This window comes from Parasteatoda tepidariorum, unplaced genomic scaffold (assembly GCF_043381705.1).
Source record: "Parasteatoda tepidariorum isolate YZ-2023 unplaced genomic scaffold, CAS_Ptep_4.0 HiC_scaffold_840, whole genome shotgun sequence".
Classification (NCBI taxonomy): Eukaryota; Metazoa; Arthropoda; class Arachnida; order Araneae; family Theridiidae; genus Parasteatoda; species Parasteatoda tepidariorum.
Genome location: NW_027261930.1, coordinates 1 through 20,979, shown reverse-complemented (window position 1 = coordinate 20,979; position 20,979 = coordinate 1). Strand labels below are relative to the sequence as shown.

Here is a 20,979-nt window from a genome sequence, read left to right as displayed (position 1 = left end):
TCAGATTAGCTTATTAAACCTCAAGGTTGTAGTTCAGGATTGGTGCACCATGGTCGATTCTGGTTGTTACGTCATAACATCAAAATTTCATCCATTCATCACATTGTTTGAAATTTCTCAGAAAAATGATTAAATAATAATTTATTTAATTGTCATCTTACCATACTCAAGCAAAACTGTCAAATAACCGTAAACTATGGTATTCAATCTGTTAACAGAGATGCCAACTGCTCTGGACACTCCAAAATAATTTTAAAAAACGGTAAATAACTACACAGTAAATTTCGAAAATATTTGACTATTTTTTCTAGCCTTTTAAAATGTTAGCATGACTTAAGTATTATAAACTGATGAACTATATAAAACTACAAATTGTTTAGAAATAGTAATGAATAAAAATCTACTAAATTGAATTTACTAAACCAAGAATCATATTTGATGAACTACCACTTTAAAATATATATTTGCTGCCCGGAGCAAGTTGGCATCTCTGTGTTAACTGTGCTTTTGCCTAATACGGTTAAACTACAAGAATTTTATCTCACCAATTAGGCTCGGCTAATAAAACCACTTAGTTTCTTACAGCTGTGTACATATTATAGCCAAGAGGAAAATCTGTTAATTCCACGACCGACACTAGCAATGATTTACTTTTAGATTTGAAAGCTGTGTTAGAAATTTTTTTTTTTTCGAAAAAACAAGCATGTCAAACAAAAAAACCTTGTCTCATCCTTTAAAGCTAACTAATTTTTATGAAATAGAATTAAATGCAAACGTAAACAAAAAACATAATTGTTTTGTTATTTGAAATAGCTTTATCATTCATAATTGGTAACTTTGTTTTTACACTTAATTATGCCAGTTGGGATCATTTTTAGAGACGCTACATTTTATTCATAGATACATCATTTCATTACGCCAAAAAAAAGGTACAATTTTTTTGTAGAAATTAAAATTTATTACTACATGGCAGATTATTTTATAACAAAAACATGATGTTGTTTTGCTAATAATTATAAATTTATAAAACAAAACTACTAAATGTTTATTATTGACTAATTTTTAAATTAAGTTTCTTGATTCTTGTATTGATTTTACGGAGCGAAAAAAACGCAACGCTATTTTACAGTTGCTTCAATTTTCTAAACAATTGGAAAAGACTAGAGCATAGTTTTACGAATCTTTATTTTATTTCCGATATGTCTGATAATTATTTCTAATATTAATTACATATAAATAATGTCTAATAATGCATAATAATTATTACAGATATTCTGTCTAGTAATTATTTCCATTATATGTGTAATAATTATTTCTAATATTAATAATATTAAGAATTTGTATTTTAAAAATTAAATTTGTTGCATTTTTAAAATGCAACTTATTTTACTTAATTTAATATTCAGTGTTTTAGCCGACCGGCCTGTGTAGGGGGCAGGGAGCTGTCCTTGCATCAGAAAGGTTCTGGGTTCTAATCCCGGGCAAGGCATGGATGTTCTTTCCTTCTCTGTACTATCTGTCCTCACTATGGGAGCGACGTTGACCCACCTAATATGGTGCCCCGGAAAGAGAGGCCAACAAAATCGCCCTGTATATGCCTGAATTGACGGATGTTAACACAGGTGGGCATTGGGAGAAAAAAAAATTCAATATTTAAAACATTTTGGAAAAAAAATATGTACTTGCCACTCAAACGTCCAAGCATATCCTTTTTAAAAAATTACTCAATAATATTATTACTTTCAATTATCACAGTATCCGCAAATTATTATTTTTAATCTCAAAATTGAAAAGAAAAAAAAACATTGGGAAAAGATTGATGAGATTTTTTTTTCTCAAAACATCTCGAAACTTACTTCCTATCAAAATTATAAAACTGGTTTGAGAGCTCGCAACTAAAATGGATAGTAAACAATTATTTTTCTGTTGTTTGATTAAAAATTTTTATTGTAAAAAGGATCTATTCCACGATTTTTTTAACATTGTATAAATAACTTGTTTTTAAACACCAAAACTAAAACTAATAAACCTAAATTATTTGTTTTTATACACATGTTTGCAATCTTTGCTACATTTATGTTAGATTAAATTGAATTTGTACAGTAATTATTTTTATAATACTTCTTTGGGATAGTAGTGGATATGAAGAATGTGCTGCAGATTTATCTCTTGAGTTCCTCTATTGAGATAGTTGTTAATGAATCATGAAGAACTTTTGTTGATATTTATAAGGACAAGAACTGTAATAAAACATAAAATACTTATTTATTTTTCAGTCCTTAGATGGGTTTGTTCACGTGTATGAAGGTTTTGTTTTCTTAAAAAAAATTATGAATAATTAATATCTATAATCACAAATTATGAGAAATTAGCGAGTTTATGCAAAAAAAGGGAAATAATAACAAATAATAAAACTTTAAATTGAGTACATTTAAGCTTCATGTAGTAATGAATACATAAAAGAATCATTTTCTGTGATTTCCAAAAAATTAGTTTCTGTGAGTTGCCTTTTTGAAAATCCTTTTAAAAAGAACCATTTGTTACTGAATTGAAATATATTTTTTTACATTCCGTATTTGCCATTCATTTAGATTTCGAAGTAAAATATTGAGTCTTAGGAGCTATTTTTTTGCCTTCAAACTTGAGAAAATATGTTATTTAATAGAAAGTTTAGCAACTCTTTGTTTTATTATTTTACAATTGTAGCTATAATTTTTGACTATTTGCAACTTCTATTTTCTATTTAAAAACCTTTTATTCAGAAGTATTTAAGTCTAGTCACAGGCGTATTTTAATTAACGAATCAAATAAAAATATCAATACAAAATAAGAAACACTAAATGAATTTGACCTATTTTACAAGTAAATCACGTCAAGTATATCAAGTATCAATTTATTTTACATGTTTATTTATTCCAAACCGTAATGTTCCCAATCCTTAAGACGGGGAATATGCAACTTTTTCCCTCTTTCTCGGGAATACGTAATTCTAAGCAATGACGTCAGAATAAAATTGTGCGCGCGCAGCATGCCATATACTGTCTTCTGGCGCTGTGCTGTGGCGGGAATCAGCAAAGCTCTTCAACCATTATTATTTGTTATTTTCAGTTGAAACTGTTGAGCGCGAAACTGTGGATTAATAATGCAGTGAAGTAAGTAATTTATCATTTTCATTAAACTTTTGTTTGTGATTACAACTGATAAATTTCTAATATATTTTGTTTTTAATTAATTGTTTTGCTTTTACTGTTTATCTAACACCCCATACATCTCGCTATAGTGTGTGTGCCATTAGTTTTTCCCTGCATTAATTAAAGTTACGGAATGTGCTGAGCATACTTCATCGTTCCATAATCAATCCTAGAATTAAATAAATTATAATTATGTAATCGTGCAATAGTGAATTAAACATTTAAATAGTATTGGTTTTTATTGCTTATTATAAATGATACACGTGTCTGTAATGCAGTATTCAAAGGTTTGAATAATGCTGTGCTGTTGCGTTTTTCTGTTATGTCCCCAAAACGTAAAGTTTTAAATTGCAATATGTAAATTTCTAGATAGCTTAATTTTGTTTTGGACATCCATGTGCAAATTGTTAAGTTTATCTGCTTTAGAAAAGAGATAAAACTACTAACAGGAAGAGAAGTTACTGTAGATATAGCACTAGTGTAGGCTACAGGTGCAATTATATATATTAAAATTTAAATTGCTCTTATAAATTATGTTTACGTCATTAATTTTGATATGTATTGGAGTTTTGCTTTATAAAAAAAATTAGTTCAGCAGCAACTGATAAAACCAGTTGTTTTGGTTCAGAACTATGTTATTTAAACAGAAGACTGTTTTATTATTAATATATCAGAATAGAATGTTTATTATAATAAAATATATATATTTAAAAGAGCATAATTATTAATTAGCATGCAATAATAAGCATTAAATCCTTTTTTTTGTTTTATTTACCTTTCAGATGCAGGTGGAGATGGAAGGAGCAATGGTTGGTTTTAGTCATAAGAGGTAATTAAATTTTCATTAATATTTAAAATAATTATTGCTTATCCCTCAAGTTATAAAATAAAAGAATTTCTTATTAAAAGTTTGTCATTCAGATATTTATTTTTACTTAGATAGTTTTCATTTAGTTTAAATTAATATGCCTAATGATTCGTGCATATCTTTAAGGTAAATTTTTTTTATGATACATAATACAATATTTAATAATAAATTTCTAGGCTTTCCAACCTTAATAATTTATGTTATTTTAACATCTGTCAATATCTTTGGTACCGAATGATATTTTTAACCTTTTATAATAGTTATCATTGTTTTAGTCATAATGTTATCATTTTAATTTTTTGTGTTATTGATAATGATTTCAGTATACTTCTGGATGTATTGTTATTATTATGACCTAGATATTTATTTTTTTCACCTAGGTGTATTATTGTAGCTTATATCTTGGTTGTCATATTGTAGTTTAAAACTTTGTTGCATGGTCTTAGCAACCAATAAGTATTTTTAGATATCTGATATTTCAGTATTTAGACCTCTGATTTTTCGGACAGTTCTGTATCTGTTGATTTCAATACTATCCAGAGTTTATCAAGGAGATATAGCTTGAACCTACAGAGAGAAGTTTGCAAATTTTATCCGTTAAAATTAAATTTCAAATATATATATATATATTTTTTTTTTAAATTATGAAATAAAGTTGTGCTTTAAAATTGACTATTTCTGTAATAAATATAAATCAGAAACTATGCATATTCCCATAAGAATGTATAAGTAAAAATTATTTCAGTACTCTAAATTTTGTTAACAGATTATGATACAAATAAACTAGTAAAAAAGATTTTGTAGTGAAGATGTAGGATAATAAACATCATGAAAGTATAAGATGAATGAAATGTATTAACATATATTAATGAAATGTGCATGCACATTGTAATTGTTTGTTCGTTATTGGAATAATTTATTTGTCTACTCTTAATTTATTAATTCTAATAAACATTTATGTATACCCAATTAAATCATAAAATTATGTAATCTGTACTTAAGTGTTAAAAGTTTTTTTCATACAATCAAATGCAAAAATTATAAAAATAAAAGTATTATAAAGATACAAACTGATGTTTTTTTTTTTAATTACAAGATATTGCAGCAAATTAATTTATTGTAAAATATAGTAGCTAATTATCTTGTGCAGTGAATGTTTTAATATGTGCTTTTACATTCCAAGGAGTGATTTGACATGCTTTTAGTAATTCTCTTTATTTGTGTGTTTATCTATAATTTAAAACAGGCTTTACATTTTCTGAAGCTTCATTTCCGTAATTTTATAATGCGCATAAATGGAAGACTAAAATATCTATTCCTAAATCGTTCCTTTTATTAATTCCTTTGTTTATACATATATATATTTAGAATATTTCAGACAAACTTTTTTTATCCCTGGGCAAAAAATTTTTTTTTTAAAGTTTTCTGTTGATTTATTTTACTTTTTATTATCGAAAAAACCTAGATATTGAGCTAGGCTCGTTACCTTCTGGCTTATGGTTTTGTCGTAACCCCAACTATAGTTTTATCTAATACATAATTTGTAGAAAAATTTTCATCAAAAATTCAGTTGCTATGATGTTTTCAAAGTGATTTTATTTTTAAAATGTACTGTAATTTAAGTTAGTGCACGATTTTTGTTTCAGATTCTTGGAAAAAGTGTTGTGTAGAGTCTGAGATTTTCTTTGGAACTTTCTTCTATTATACAGCAGATACAAAGTTATTTTGTTCTAGGTATATATTATAGAGGGTTTTTATATCTGTCTTTTATACCATTTTGTGCTAAAAATGTTTTGCAAATGCTTTTAGAAATAAAAATTTATTTAATTGATTTCTCATTTTATTTTAATTCTTAAATAAACCCTACATTTATTTATTTTATGGTATTTTACCAATTGCTGCAACTAACAATTACATTTCTATTCATAAATATGTGTAAAAAATCTGATTTTTATCTTGCAACCTTTTTTTCTTTCTCAATTGTTTTTTAAGTTAAACTGAATTTAGTAAACATTCAAACAAGCATATAAGAAAAGAAATAGAATCTTAAGACATTTCTCAAATATTTAATTAATGAATTGAGTACACATTAAAATAAACATATAAAAAATAAAATAAGTAACACATGTTAAAATAAACATTAATAAAATAAAAAACATTAATAAAATAAATGATTAAAAAAGTAAAATTTCTTAAATATTTCAGCACAGGAACTGCAAGAATGGAAACTTTAATGCTCCCGCATTTAATAAGTACATGAAGAAAAATAAACAAATTGTTTAGGTTTGATATTCGAAATGGAAAGGTTTAATTTTCATATATATTAATGTAGGCATATGGATATTACAGCTTAACCTAGTCTGGAGTAATTTAGTTAAAACTTTTTCTCTTAATTATACACATGAGATAATACAGCTATATTACAATAAATAAAAATAATTGGTTTGATTGCACAAAATTAATAAATCTTACACTATTAACACTGAAGATTTGTTGAAATAAATGAACTATTTTCAAATAGTGATATGATAACATCGATAAAGATTTATGTCAGAGATTTCTTTAGTATGAAAATTATTGTTTTGGCAAATAATTAGTAGTTTAATTAGATTTAGTAATTTAAAATAAAATTGTTTATGAATATATTAAAATAGTGAAATACAAATATATTTTTTAACTTGTAATTGATTCTTATGTTTTTAAAGGCGTCTCAAGAATGTCATTCAGTTAGGGAATGTGGAAATAAACATTATTTGGTTTTCAAGTTTATTCCTGTGAATACATTAAAATATTTTCTTAAACTATTACCATGACTAATCGTCTACCATTTAAACTTTATAGCAAAGAGCTACCCAAATATCATCAGAAAATAACCAAAAGATTGATTTTAAAAAATTTAATATTTCCTTGTAATTAAAAGAATTTGTAGTATTTATTAAAAAAATTTCGGTTAGGATTGAATTGAATTTATGTATTTAATTATCTCATCAGAAAGAAAATGGCTATAGAACATTAGAATTTTTTAAATTAAAATTTAAGTTGGAAAAAAACAAAAGTTTGTGAATCCGTAATATGATACTATTAACACTAAGTTATTAAGTGAACAAATTTTATGTTTAAAAAAAATTGTAACAAAAAAATTAAAGTTAATTTTGAAAACAATAGAATAGGTTAAAATTTATTAATTTGACTAGTGTGACTTAGCGTTTGGTATATTTTTGATAATACTTGATTTTAAACATCTCTTTCTTTTTAGAGATTTGGTTATTTTTCCAGGAGGCCGTCCACCTGGTACTCTTGTTTTAGTGCGAGTCAAGCCTACTCTCCGTCTGGAAATAGAAGTCGGTTGGACTTTAATTTTTCTTTCACGAAAAGTAGACTTGAAAAACATTAGTTTGTCAAAATCATCGGCTGATTTGATTTGTTTTAATTTATTAACAATATCATTAACTTTTCTATTTTTTAATGTACTTTGACAAAGAACATCTTTTATTCTATCGAGTTCAACAGCCATTTCATTTTTTTTTTCATCATTAGCATTTTGATTGAGAGGTTCTATTTCCATGTCACAGGTTTCATAAGATTGGTTATTTTCTGCTGACATTTCCTCCTCTAGTGAAGGAGGATTTGAAGTATCTCTTTCTATAAACTCAGAGAAAAAGGAAGGAGGGGGACACTTATCACCTAAAGCTAATTTGGCCAATGCATATTTTTCCTCTACTGAAATGGGGGGTGCATTAGGCAAAGAAAGTTTTTTTTCCATAAGGAAAAAGCACTGGTGTTTGCAAAATGCCCCATACATTCCAGTAGGGCAAGTGCAAACCCCTAAATCAGTGTTAATAGTGTATGATTTATTAACATTATCGCTCTTCACCTCAAACAAATTTGGTGCACACTCTCGAACATTTTCATCTTTTATGAATTTACTCTTCTCATATACCGATTTAAATATTAAGTCTACATTTCTCCTGCGAGAGTGTGCATATTCCAAAAGTTTTCTTGCTAAAAATTTTTCCCAAACCTCCAGACAAAATTCTATCAATGCTACAACGTTAAAAGCTTTTGTCCTATTTAAGACAATATCTTTAACTATGCGAATTGTTGATTCGGCATAGTTGTTGGTATTATTATCCCTTGTTAGGGATCTATCTAGCAAGACCCATTCTTTTCTTCTTAGGAAAAAGGAGTTAAATCTTGTTACAAATTGCGGATGCTTTTTTTCCTTCTGCACTTCCCTTACTGCTTCAGAAAGGTTTCTTTCTGTAGTAGCATACATTACCTAAAAAATAATTAATAATAACAATTTAATTAGACTACTATCTTATTGTAATGGAAGTAAAGTTATATCTAATAATTATAATTGCATATATTTCTTAATTTCACAGGGTAAGTCTAAGGCTTTAGTATTTAAGTAAAATTATTTCCCTTGGATGCGATTTTTCTAGATGTCATGAGGTGAGAAATCGTAGCTTCAGCTCTGAATGAGGAATGAACCAGTCCTTCGGTGTCTACTTTTTAGCCCTTAGTTATACTAGTCTTTTTTTTTTTTTTTTTTTTTTTTCCCCCAAAGAAATCCAGGTTTTTTCAAGCCATGGTGAGTGCTGGAGTTGAGGCTTGCCTTATGTACATAAATTATGTTATGAACAAATATTTTCTGCTTAATTTAAAAAAAAAATCAAATTAATGTTATAAAATATACTATATTGTTAACATTCCTCGCATTGATCCATTGATGTTTAAAAAGAAATTAGTTGAAATATAAATCCATGTATGACACTTACATTTTGGAAAAGTTTCATTAGTCTAGGTCTTTCTTCCTTCTGAACTTTGCTATTGTTTGAAAATAGCCAACGCCATTCCGCTTGGGCTACATGAAAATGGCACAGTAGTTGAGTGCTGTTCGGCCAAACTGTGGCTAATGCAGTTTTCTCAGCAGTTGAGTCGTCTGTCATGAATATGGCAGGGAACTAGAAAAATATGTTTCTTTGATGAGTTCAAATATTTATATAAAAATTTTTTTTTCCATCTTATATCAAAGCCTGGTATATTAAATAGTGGCATTTTAATGAAGAATGGACATGAAGCATACAAACATAACTTGTTAAATGTATGGAAACATTTCTGATATTACAGGGTTCCCACGGTCCTTAAAAACTGCTTATTTTGGAAAATAAGGGCCATTAAAAGTACTTAATTTTGGTACAAGGTTCTTAAAAGTCCTTAATTTTTTCTGCTTCACTATTACTTAATAGGAATAATTTTTTCAGTCTTGCAAAAATATTTTTTAAAAAAGTCAATCTTTTATCACCTAGAATGAGACCATGCATTGACGGCAGAGAATTTTGGAGAGACAAACTTTTTGGCGTAACTTAATATTTAGCATGATCGACCCACAACTGAATATGTTATGCGTGCCTGACAGCGAAATGTAAAAACTTGTTTTAATAATTTTTTCAATGTGTTTCCCAGATTTCATTATTTACTCTTCTTTTTAAATGTATGGAAAAAATGCGAATTTTAATTTCTGCACTAAATTTTACAATTCAATTTCAGTGAAATCATTAAAAATGGAATACAGTTTAGCTTCATAGATGTTGTTAACATTTAACAATCTGAAGATTTTTTTTTTTAAAAAAACCAACCCTGGTTAGCTGAAATTATTTGGTCCTACTTCGGTGAACCCTGTTAATTAATACAATTATATCAGTACTTACATTATAATAAAATTGTTTCTTATTCTTTTTTTTTACTTGATTTTTAAGAAAAGTAAATAAGTGTCACTGGTGGTATTCGATTAAAAATAATCATACTATGTTTAAGGTCCTTAATTTTTCTAAAAAGTCCTTAAAAGTCTTATAATTTTTGCTCTGTTTAAAGAGTTGGAACCCTGCATTATTCTTATTATTTTATTATGGCTTAATGATATATGAGTGATAATGGAACTATTGAAACTTTATGGAAACTCTTCAGTTAGTAAATGTTTTGAAATACTAATTAAAGTTTTTAAGCTCCAAAAGGTTTTATACTACATATTTTAAAATTTGTTCATTAAAGAAATTTTTCATATTTTTTCTGAAAACATTGGTTTTAGAGTTATTTAAAAAGAGTTAAGAGGTACTTACAGAGTCGAAAATTAATTTATGAGTGACTAAATTTTATAAATTTTAAATCCATCAGATGTTTAAAATATACAGTATAATGAAACAATACATTGCTCAACTAGAGAAATTCAATGCTTATTTCTAAATTATATAGTTAGGATTTTTTTTTATTTTCATTCTTTAAGCTCAAATGGTAATTTTCATCAAAATGTTGTCATGCACTTGTGTATGTATTAAAGACAAAGACACATTTGAGATATATTATATTACCTTAAGTTAAATAACTGTGAAAAGTTTTATTAATCTTGAATTTATAATCTAGATTATGTAAATACTTAATTTTTTAAAAATATTGTAAAGGTGGAAAAAGTAAACATGTTTCGAGTTCTCTATAATAGGCACCCATTTTCTAGATTCACCCTATATCAGGGGTGGCGAACCTTTATGCACCAACGTGCCATTTTTTCTAAAAAAAAATTGTTTAATTTGGTCATAAACGTACCGTCAAACAATTTTGACTTCGTGATAATTGGGAAAATAATAACACTAAATACTATCAACTCAAAACTCTTTATTTACTATGAAAAAGAATACATTTCGCAATGTCTCAGTTATAAGCGTAATTCAACTTAAAGTAACATCAGTATGACTTCTGTTGTTGCAAATTAGATGACAAATAATTTATATTAGGTTGTAAGATGTTATTTTAAGCAGGTCTGTTAATTTTTTTTGCTAGTTATTTATTCTTAGCTTGTTTTTTATGGTAATTAATTGTTTTTTGGCATTAATTGTAATTTTTTTTTAATAATTGTTTATTTTTTTATGTTTGTTTTTGTGAATTTTAATTTAATTGGTAAATTGCTTCACAATGAACTTCATGATCGGTGGCGTGCCCAAAATATTATGTGGCGTGACATTGGTTCGCCATCCCTGCCCTATGTGAATGAGGAAAATGCAGAAAATTTTTACATATCAGAATAAAATAGCTCTTGAAACATGTTGATATATTCCATTTTTATAATTTTTGAAGCAAATGAAGTTTTTAANTCGAATAAAAAAAATTTTTTTTTCAGTTTCTTGGAATTATTCACTTAATGAATCTAGATTGCTTATATTTATTAAGGTTCTATTAAATTAATATATTTATTGTTATTTTTATAAATCTTTTAAGAAAAGATGAATTTTTCATTACTTTGCTTTATGTAAATAAGATGTTTTAAAAATAAATACTTACATCTTCACCTCCGAAGCATTTGGGAAAACTTTCTTTTAATAATGTGAATGCATTAAGATAATTTTCTGTAGTTTGACATTTATGAATAAGTGTGGCTATTGGTATAGCTCCAGCTTTTGTTGCTGACAATAGAACTGTTAGAGTTGATGACGTTCTCTCACAGCTACATGTTGAATCAATGAAAATCATTTCTTTTGAAGCTGCCAAAAATTGGGTTCTTTTCATGATTGGAGAAACAAGAAGCACTGCCCATCCATCATTCACATCATAGATTTTTATTATTGAACCTAGAAATATTTAAAAATTTTATTAAATGCCTAAATTTAAAATATTTTTAATTAAATAATTTTTACTTATGTTGAATTGTTATATTAAAATATCTTTGTTTCTTCCTTTTTTTTAATTTGAGGTTAACATTAATCTAATTCAAATTTAACTTCTTGTAATAAAGCTGCTTGAAAAGTTTTTTTTTAAATACAAAAATTTGAAAGAAAAAAATGTTTTTTTTTCCCTTCCAAGAAAAGTATGAACAAATAAAGTTATAATTCCCATTATTAATTTTTTTTTTAAAGAGAAAAGCAAGGAATTGACAAAAGCATATGGAGTTAGGATGTAGTACCATTAATGCTGCTAAAAAAAATTCACAAGCTACTTATTTATAGATCAAACAATTGAGGTCAATTATTTATGCTTAAAATATTGTCTCTCTAAAATAATAAAGTTCTTATATTTCCCTTTTTATTTCAGCTTCGTAATTTTTATTAGTGTATATGAAACAGTTCTCAAATCTTTAAATATACAGAATCAGTAGTTAAATAAAAAAAATAAAGTAATTTACCATTAGAATTATATGATGGAATTTTCTCTCTTAATTTCTCTAATGGGGTTAAGTAAGATCCTAAATTTATAGTGCGCCAGCAATCATGCAAATAATGAACCTGTCTTCGCGTAGGATTCTTAGAAGCATTTGCTAAATCTTCATAGTTATTATCCAATAAAAATTTTGTCTCATGATGCATAATAGCTTCTGCTGGAGTCATTCCAGAAGAGAAATATTCACTAAAGTTGTTTTTCACCTGAAAATGCAAAAAAGCTAATTATTTTATTGAAAGAAAAAAAAGAGACAAACAAATTATTCACAAATATATATGCCAGTACATACCTCTTCAGTAACTCTTAACATTCGAAGAGATTCTGCAGAATGAACACTATGAGTGTGTTGTGTGCTCAGAGTAACCCAAACTGGTAAAGGAGGTGATTGCTTCAAAAACTTGTCCTTTCTTATGGTGTGTTTTGTTAGTTTCTTTATGATTAGGGTCATTTGGGCTTTACAATTTGCATTTCTTTTGGAATCAGGGGATTTATGAAGTTGATTGTGCTGACAGACCCATCTTTTCCAAAAAGTAAACCTGAAATAGGGCATTTTATTATATCAACAAGAATTTATACAGTGATAGTAGCTGTTTTACTATTCCTATATTAACTATTAAGATAAAAGATATGAATCAAATGTTCTATATATGCCATGTTTAAAATAGAGCTGATTGTTCTATATTTTTTCATCCTTTAATCATTAATTTTACTACAATAAATTATTGCCTTTATCATTACAAAAAGGAAATCACGAATGCTGAAAATAAAGTGATGTGAAAATTATTTTTAAGAATAATTGAATAGTAAAAATAGAATGTAAATACTGTGAAAACACAGCTAAATAAAATTTTTATCCATATATTTGTTTTTTTAAAATACAAATATTTGGGAAAAGGGGAAATGCATGCAAAATAATGTTTCTCCTTTTTAATTTTTTTTTTAAAATTTAGATTTCATTTGTCTCTACCTGAAATATTTGTATTTTATCCTAGATTCTTAGTGACAAGTCTTTTATTTCTTCCCCTTTTTTAAAGTTTCTTTAAAAAATTACATATTATCATACATAATATTGCTGTGCACTTTATTAGCCTACAAAAATCCTTAACATGCATTTTAATGTTAAAATAAAACTCAAAATATTATTAAGTAATATAATTTTTATTAATAAAATTATTTTTTGTGAATTTTTTTTAAAAATAAACAAAGGCTGTGTTTAGTAAAAGATAAACAGTAAGCCAGCTCTTCTTGTCTGATAAATGTAATTTTTTTTAATCACAACATTAATTAACCACATATAATTAACAGAAATAAGGTTTGTAGCTTTAAATTAAAAGAGGCAACTTATAGGCCGAGTTAATGCATTTGCAAAGATGCAATATGACATAAAAGTAGCAATATTTCTATTTATTTAGAATAAAAAATTAATAGCAATAACAGCTAACTAAAAATTAAAATTTGTTGGATTTTCCAGTGCACACTTTTGTTTCTCATTGTGGATGCCCATGAACATGTATAGGCTAAAAAGAAATATGATTATAAAACATGGTTTTTGGCTTAAAGGTTTTTTGTTCTGGTCAGTAATTTATACATTTATTTTTATTATAATACCAATAAAGATTTATTCTGATCATGGTTCAAAATAATTTCTGACAATAGACTTATTATGCTTAAAATAATTCTCATAATATACTATGTTAAATATTTTTTAAAAGAAATTAATATCTTTTTTTTTTTGCATATATATGCTAGTTTTATTAATTCATATAGTTTTTGACGGAGAAGATTAGAATAAACATACCTTTCAGAATCAGAATTTTCCTTTTTGGTGATCCACTCCGTATTAGTAATTCTGCTTAGTGTGTTCTTAAAATCTTCAACTTCACTAACATCTTGTAGACTCAGACGAACTATTAATTCATCATTTTTTGAATCTTCATCTAAAACGCAACTAGGATAAAACTTAACCAATTCGGAATGTATTTTTCTTTTCAACTCCATTCTCAAATTTAAAAGCCAGCATTAAAACATGGGTTACAAAATAACGCTAATGCTAAGATTAAACAAAGAAGTCTGCATTTGATTAAAACTGCCAGTATGTCTTGACACCCCCACATTTGCACCTGCAAATTGACCCCTGATCCTGTGGGTGGGGACGTAGGCACTCCAGAGAGAGAAATCAAAGGATTTTCACCGACTTTTAGACCATCAAAAACTATGGTCACCAGAGATAGAAGAAATATGTCTTCAGACTGGAGTATTTTTTTCAGAGGAGTTTTTTATTCAATGTTAAATTTAAAAATAGTTGAAATATTTCACTGAAAATTACAGGATTTTGTAATGGGTTTTAAGCAATAACAACTAAACCATTTTTTACAGTAAAATCTAAAAATAGTTAATGGAAGTATATGAATCATTTAAGTATCAAGAAAATGGAAAGCTAAAATTTAGAACATGTGTTCTTAATAAGATTTTGAAAAAATAAGAATATATATATGGTATTCGTGAGAAACAAATTGTGTGTATATATATATATGTATATGGACTAATTGTGTAAGGCTATAAAGGAGATTTTATAGATATAAAGATTTTCTGAAGATAGGAGTTTTAAGTAACGATTGGAAACTGAAAGGCGCGTACCGACTTTTTCGTTTTATAAGGGGGGGAGTGTCTTGATAGTTTTAATTTGAATTAGAAATGCTTTTAAAATTAATTTTTGAATAATAATTAAATAACCATTGTACTGAGGGCGAAAAAAAAAAACGGAAGACTTTTTTTTTTCAGCAATCATATATTTTCATAGAATGTACCTTGATATATTGAGGGGCCTTAACTTAAATATTAATTAAACTAACTAACCTTAAATATGCTAATTAATTTTGGCAGGCGATATCTTGAGTTAAGTAATCACACATATAAGCGTACTTTGTTTTTAATAAATTTACATTTTAGTTTTCGATGAATTCTGGTTTTTGACCTTAAAAAAATAAAAAGAATTTTTCGAGTAATAAAATTTCAAAAGCATGTTTTATTTTTCGACTTTTTTTAATAAAAATTAGATAATTTTTATTTTAGTAGATTACTTTATTTTAAATATGTAACAGTATTTGAAACAACCTAGAAGACATAACTTGATAAAAAAATATATACAGTGGAAATGATCGACATATTTAAAGCTTGCATTTTTTTTAGACTTTGCCACACGCGAATACGAAGAAACAAGTGATTTAAAATACGTACCTTCACATTTTATATTTCAAATCATTTTTCTTTCTTCGTGTCTTGAAAATGGGTGCCTATTTTAGAGCGCTTGAAATATGTCTACTGTTTTTTCCTATTTGTATATTTTTGAAAGAATGAAGTTTTTAATAAAGTAATATCTTATCACTTGTTTCTAAGGATTTTTTGACTAAAATATTTATTCGTTTTATGAACAGATTTTATACTCCTGGGAAAATTTTCCACCTAAACAGCTCCATTAATTAATAAAATAGAAAATATCAGTTTAGATTAATTTAAAAACGTAATTTTCCCATTAATTAAGAACACTATTTGAAGCATCAATAATGCGTGTATTAAAGTTTATATTCTTTAAAAAAATTTTATTTTTGGAAAGTTCAAAATTTTATTATTTATAATAACATAACTATATGAATTCATTCTAAAATCAACTTACAAGATTTATTAAAATTTAAACAGTAGTTAGAGTTGGGAATTTTTTTTCTAAAGACAAAAACTGGTTACCAGTATTGCCTGTAAATTTTGCCTTTTCTAAAACTAATTGGAAAAATTATTTCATTAGTCATGATTAAAGTTGCTTCTAAAGATTCACACATTTCGATTTCAAGTTTTATATCAAAACATTATCAAGAACTTGAATTTATCTCTAAATACATAATCTAAATTTTGATTATCAGATGAGGATATTTACCAGAAATTTTTTTAAATAAAGCAAAATGGGTTGAATTAAAAATTTTGAAAAATGCTTGTTTGAAGTATGTAATTTGAAAGAAACCACAATAAGCAAAGAACAAATTTATTAATAATTTACCAAGTGTTACATTACATTAGTATTGAGATATTTTCCACAGATAATATGAATTGTAATAATCCTTATATATTTTAATTAACCTTTGTAACAGGACACATACCAAACAGGATAAAAATACGAACTATAAAAAAATTTTGGGCAACTGTTTAAGAAGCCAGTAAAATAGGATATTCTACAATCATTGCATTAAACACTTTTTTTTAGAATTCAAGTTTAAAAAAAAAAAAGGTGTTAATACTTATGCATTGAAAGCAACAGTACATGAAAATAAAGGGTTAAAAAAGGATAAATACAAGATCTATACTCAATCGAAACATTATTTATTTATAATATTTACTTTTAACAAACGTTAGTTATTTTCATTAAACACACAAAAAATGTTGATTGCATCCAATTTACATTTTTAAGTCTTAGCGAACTTTTCATGTTTTTGCATAATTGATAAAGGAGGAAAAGAATATAAAAATTATGAATTAAAAAAAATAGAAACCGCTGTGGAAAACTGAGTTTCTATTCGGTAAGGCAGAATAAAGTTTGTTGATCTAAACTTTCTTACATTTTATATACTTTTCCACCGGAAATCAAAAATTAACACTTCTTATTTTGTAGGTCACCAGGGACCAAAAAATTTAAGGACAGGGTCATGGGGGGAAAAAACATTTGCACAAATAAAATATGTTGAATAATAAAGTCAAGTTATTAAAACAAATTCATTAAATAGAATAAAAACTACAATTCTTGAAGATAACCTTAAATTGAACAATTCCAGTGAAATAAATATTTATAATCCCTCAAGAAAAAGCCTCCAAAATGCCCATTAAAAATTATATTAAAGAACATAATGCTAGAAAGCTTTCAGTTACATTTCAAAAACAGGTATTAACTTTGTTATGTATAGTAAAAAAAATCTAAAAGAAAGCACCATAATTTTTTAACAATAATTTTTATTTCAAAAGCACTAAAACAATATTCAATACCCACTGTGGATTATGAAACTATTATAAAGCATGTAATACTAAAATTATAAAAAAATCTAATTGCTAAGCAATGTGAATATACTTTTTCATAAAATATTCTAAATCGTAAAATGCAGTTAAAATAAATGTTTAAAACTAGATGAAAACAGAATTTTGGAAATACAGTTTTAATAATATTACTGAAGAAAAAATCTTATATCCTCATAGAGAACAGAAAAAAAAATTAAAAAATTTATTCAATACTTGAAACAGAATAAATTTGAATTTGTAAATGAGGTTTAAATAATGTTACTGTCGACTATAACAATTAATTACGTAAATAATAACAATTTAATAAATTATTATATATTTTAGTAATTGCAATTATTATCAATGGGGACTGATTTCAAAGCACATCTCAGATATCTTATTTTATAAACAATATAATGAACTTAAACATTTTGTAATATGCACAGGTGAAATAACTTTACTTAAACCTGAAAGCTTTGAAGAAATAATAATAATTAAAAATAGTACAATTAAAACAATAACTTTATGAATCATGGGTATTAAGAAAACTTGCATTTTTTTCTGGTCTCATACTCAGATCAAACATAGAACGAAACACTTGAATAATGCATACAGACAGGAAAAAAAAATTTTCTACACCTAAGGAAATAAGAAACTAGCAGTAATTAACTTGATCTGCCAATATAATTTTAAAAAATTTTTAAATTTATTATCCCAATAGCATTTTTCCCATTCGACTAATAATTTATATATTATATGCCTTTTAGTAAGCTGACTGATAGGCATAGTAGAAAAATCAAATGGATATTTTTAAAAAACTTATACTAAATAGAAAAAATGAGGTAAACATTAAAATCAAATTAAGTGAATTTCAATGCATTAAAGCATGTCAAAACAAATTAATCCTATTTGTTTTTAAAAAAACTTGTTTACCAGATAAAAAGAGGAAAAAATTTTACTAAGTAGAATTAATATCAAATTATGTGAATTTAAAGCAACTAAGAAAAGAATTCAAATCAATAGCACAGCATGTCAAATAAACAAATAAAATCCATGATCATTTGTTTTTAAAATAATATAAAACTAAATACAATCAAGCACAGGCTTACAAAACAAATTCACTTGAACCTGCAATGTGCTGGGCAACAATCGCACTCAAGGTTGGAAGGAACTGGCTCATTGTTGTATGCAACTGAATTCAACAAGTGTTCAATATGTCTTAAATGTTTGCATAAATTTTACAGCAATTTCGAATGAGCATTGTTAAAATAGTGCTATGTGTCTTCAATGATTTTCAGACAAAGAAATTAGTTTTAGTTACTACTATATGTGACCACTATCTTATGATTTCAACACAAAATTGTTTAAGACATCAATGAATTTTTTTTATTTTTTATAAAATATGATTAAATATAATTTTTCACAAAATTTTAATGCATAATACTAAGATATTTTAAGCATGGAGATTATTTTAAAAAAAATGTATTTATCAAAGACATTTTCATGAATACAGGTTTTATATATTTCAATCGTTTGAAAAATATAAAGGTAACAGAAATTTCAAAATATTAAAAAATGAAAATTGCAGCTAAAAATCTTTAAGTACAATAAATTACAGTCTATTATCACAGCTCTTTTTTTCGAAAAGAATAAGAAAGACTTAAGATGTCCATAAATAATGTAGAGCATTGTAAAATATTATGAAACTTATGATAAATGATAGTTAGTAGCAGCCGCTGGTCTACGGAGGTTACTTGGAAGATCAGTTAAAACCTTGCTTGATGATCTATTACTAGCCTTTGTCATTGTCTTAATTGCACTGGTGATTTCACTGTAGATGCCATGTGATATTTAGTTCAGCTTAGCCACTGTCCTCAATTTAGATATCAAAACTTGTTTCTGGATAAGAATCCTCTTTACAGTAGAAAAATCATCTCATTCATCAAATAGAAAGCTGTCTGCATAAATGTAGCTGAAAATTTAAAAAAAAAAGAAAGTGAGGCCATAAGCATCCAATTAAAGGGGTATCTGTTTAACAAATAAATATACTCAAACTTTATTTACTAGAAATTTTATGTTTCATTAGGTAGGTACACTTACTATAAGAAAACGAGTTAGGATAAATCACTATTTTTAAACAATTTTAATAACATTTGATTAACATTAAAATTTAAATATTTTTGACACTAAGGAAAATGAAGAATATTTTGTTAGAAACAATAATTTTTAAAAAAGAATAATATTGTTAATTATCAATCTTTGGAGTCAGAAAAACACTATTACCACAATCTTTCTATTATGTTCCCCATTATCCACTTTAATTAAACACCACAAATAATTTGGTTACTTATTTATTGCACCTGAAATACATAAGTACCATAATTTCTTCATGCATTAGAATTAAAATGAGTTTATGATATTTAAATTTTAATAAATATGAATCTTTCCAATGATTTTTTTCCTTCAAATTTACAAATATTTTTTAGTCTTCTGCAGTAAAAACATTGGGATGCCACTTTGCAGATGCATCTGACAGAAGAGATTGTCCCTGATTTCCACACACCTACGCATGTTATTTAAATGGCTTTATATAAAAACCTAGTGTTTGAAAATATAAATTTTGATATTTTAAACATTAAAATATAAGGTAACTTATTTACTCATACTCTTTATATCTCAAAAGTAAAAATATATTGTAGCAACAAAATATAATAGTAACAACAAATATTAAATTATCAATTTCTATATATTGTGAAATTGAAAGGTGTTTTAAAACTAAGATGTGCCTCATGTTAGAGGTTATATATTTTGTCACTAGAAATGTCTTGTTTATTAAAAAATTTTCTCCATGCAACTAAAATTAAATTAATAGATACAATTGTTTATATTATTTACTGATTAGAAAAAATAATGCCTTAAACTAAAGTCATACACGATATTTTGTTAAGAAGAGATTAATAATTAATAGGTACTTTATTTACGTCGCATTAGAGCTGCTCAATGACATGAATTATGCATATGACTGTTAATGGAAGGATACTTAATAACAGTACAAATCAAATGCAATAAAAATTTATAAAGTAATATAAATAAAAAATTCTATAACTTAATATAATATTCGTAACGGAGCCAAAGCTATAACTACTAAGAACATATATTTTTAATAATGTTTAATAATTCAACATACATATCCTAACTGTTTATTTACATATTGAACGTAATTTCACTTAGTATCTTTCTGGAAAAGGTTTTTAAAGGAAAAACTAGCAAAAAAAAAAGCGTTAAAACTTTATAGTTGGGTGGGAAAAGAACTATCGGTACTCTTAAGAAAATTAGACTTACCTAGCATCACTCACGAACTCTTTATTAAATTAATGTGTCGATACTCCAACCAAGGAAATTAGCAGATTCTCTTCTTTTGTTTAATGAAAATGACATAAATAGTTGTTTCAGGCATGGCGATTTCAGCTTCGCACATTTCGAAGCTGTATATCAACCAACATGCTGCGACTTTTCCAGAAGAGGTACATGCGCACAAACCTATTTTATTCTGACGTCATTGCTTAGAATCACGTATTCCCGAGAAAGAGGGAAAAAGTTGCATATTCCCCGTCTTAAGGATTGGGAACATTACGGTTTGGAATCGTGCGCCCCGGAAAGAGAGGCCAACAAAATCGC

At 26.4% G+C, this 20,979-nt stretch overlaps 1 protein-coding gene and 2 long non-coding RNA genes across 3 annotated transcripts; 1 reads left to right on the top strand and 2 right to left on the bottom strand.

Annotated features, from left to right (window-relative positions):
• Nucleotides 1-2,997: 2,997 nt before the first annotated feature.
• On the top strand, nucleotides 2,998-5,890 carry LOC107448924 (uncharacterized). Its single transcript, XR_001584713.3, has 3 exons — nucleotides 2,998-3,152; nucleotides 3,974-4,020; nucleotides 5,706-5,890. It is a non-coding gene; the product is annotated as an uncharacterized lncRNA (long non-coding RNA).
• LOC107448933 (uncharacterized) lies at nucleotides 5,256-14,539 on the bottom strand. Its single transcript, XM_071177000.1, has 6 exons — nucleotides 14,066-14,539; nucleotides 12,557-12,803; nucleotides 12,233-12,470; nucleotides 11,395-11,681; nucleotides 8,841-9,026; nucleotides 5,256-8,338 (listed from the first exon to the last, which is right to left on the bottom strand). The coding sequence occupies exons 1-6, from the start codon at nucleotides 14,263-14,265 to the stop codon at nucleotides 7,250-7,252; spliced, it is 2,247 nt and encodes a 748-aa protein (XP_071033101.1). The 5' UTR covers nucleotides 14,266-14,539; the 3' UTR covers nucleotides 5,256-7,249.
• A 1,745-nt stretch (nucleotides 14,540-16,284) lies between these two features.
• LOC107448941 (uncharacterized) lies at nucleotides 16,285-20,955 on the bottom strand. The gene is made up of 2 exons (XR_001584717.2): nucleotides 20,644-20,955; nucleotides 16,285-19,273 (listed from the first exon to the last, which is right to left on the bottom strand). It is a non-coding gene; the product is annotated as an uncharacterized lncRNA (long non-coding RNA).
• Between the last annotated feature and the right edge of the window lie 24 nt (nucleotides 20,956-20,979).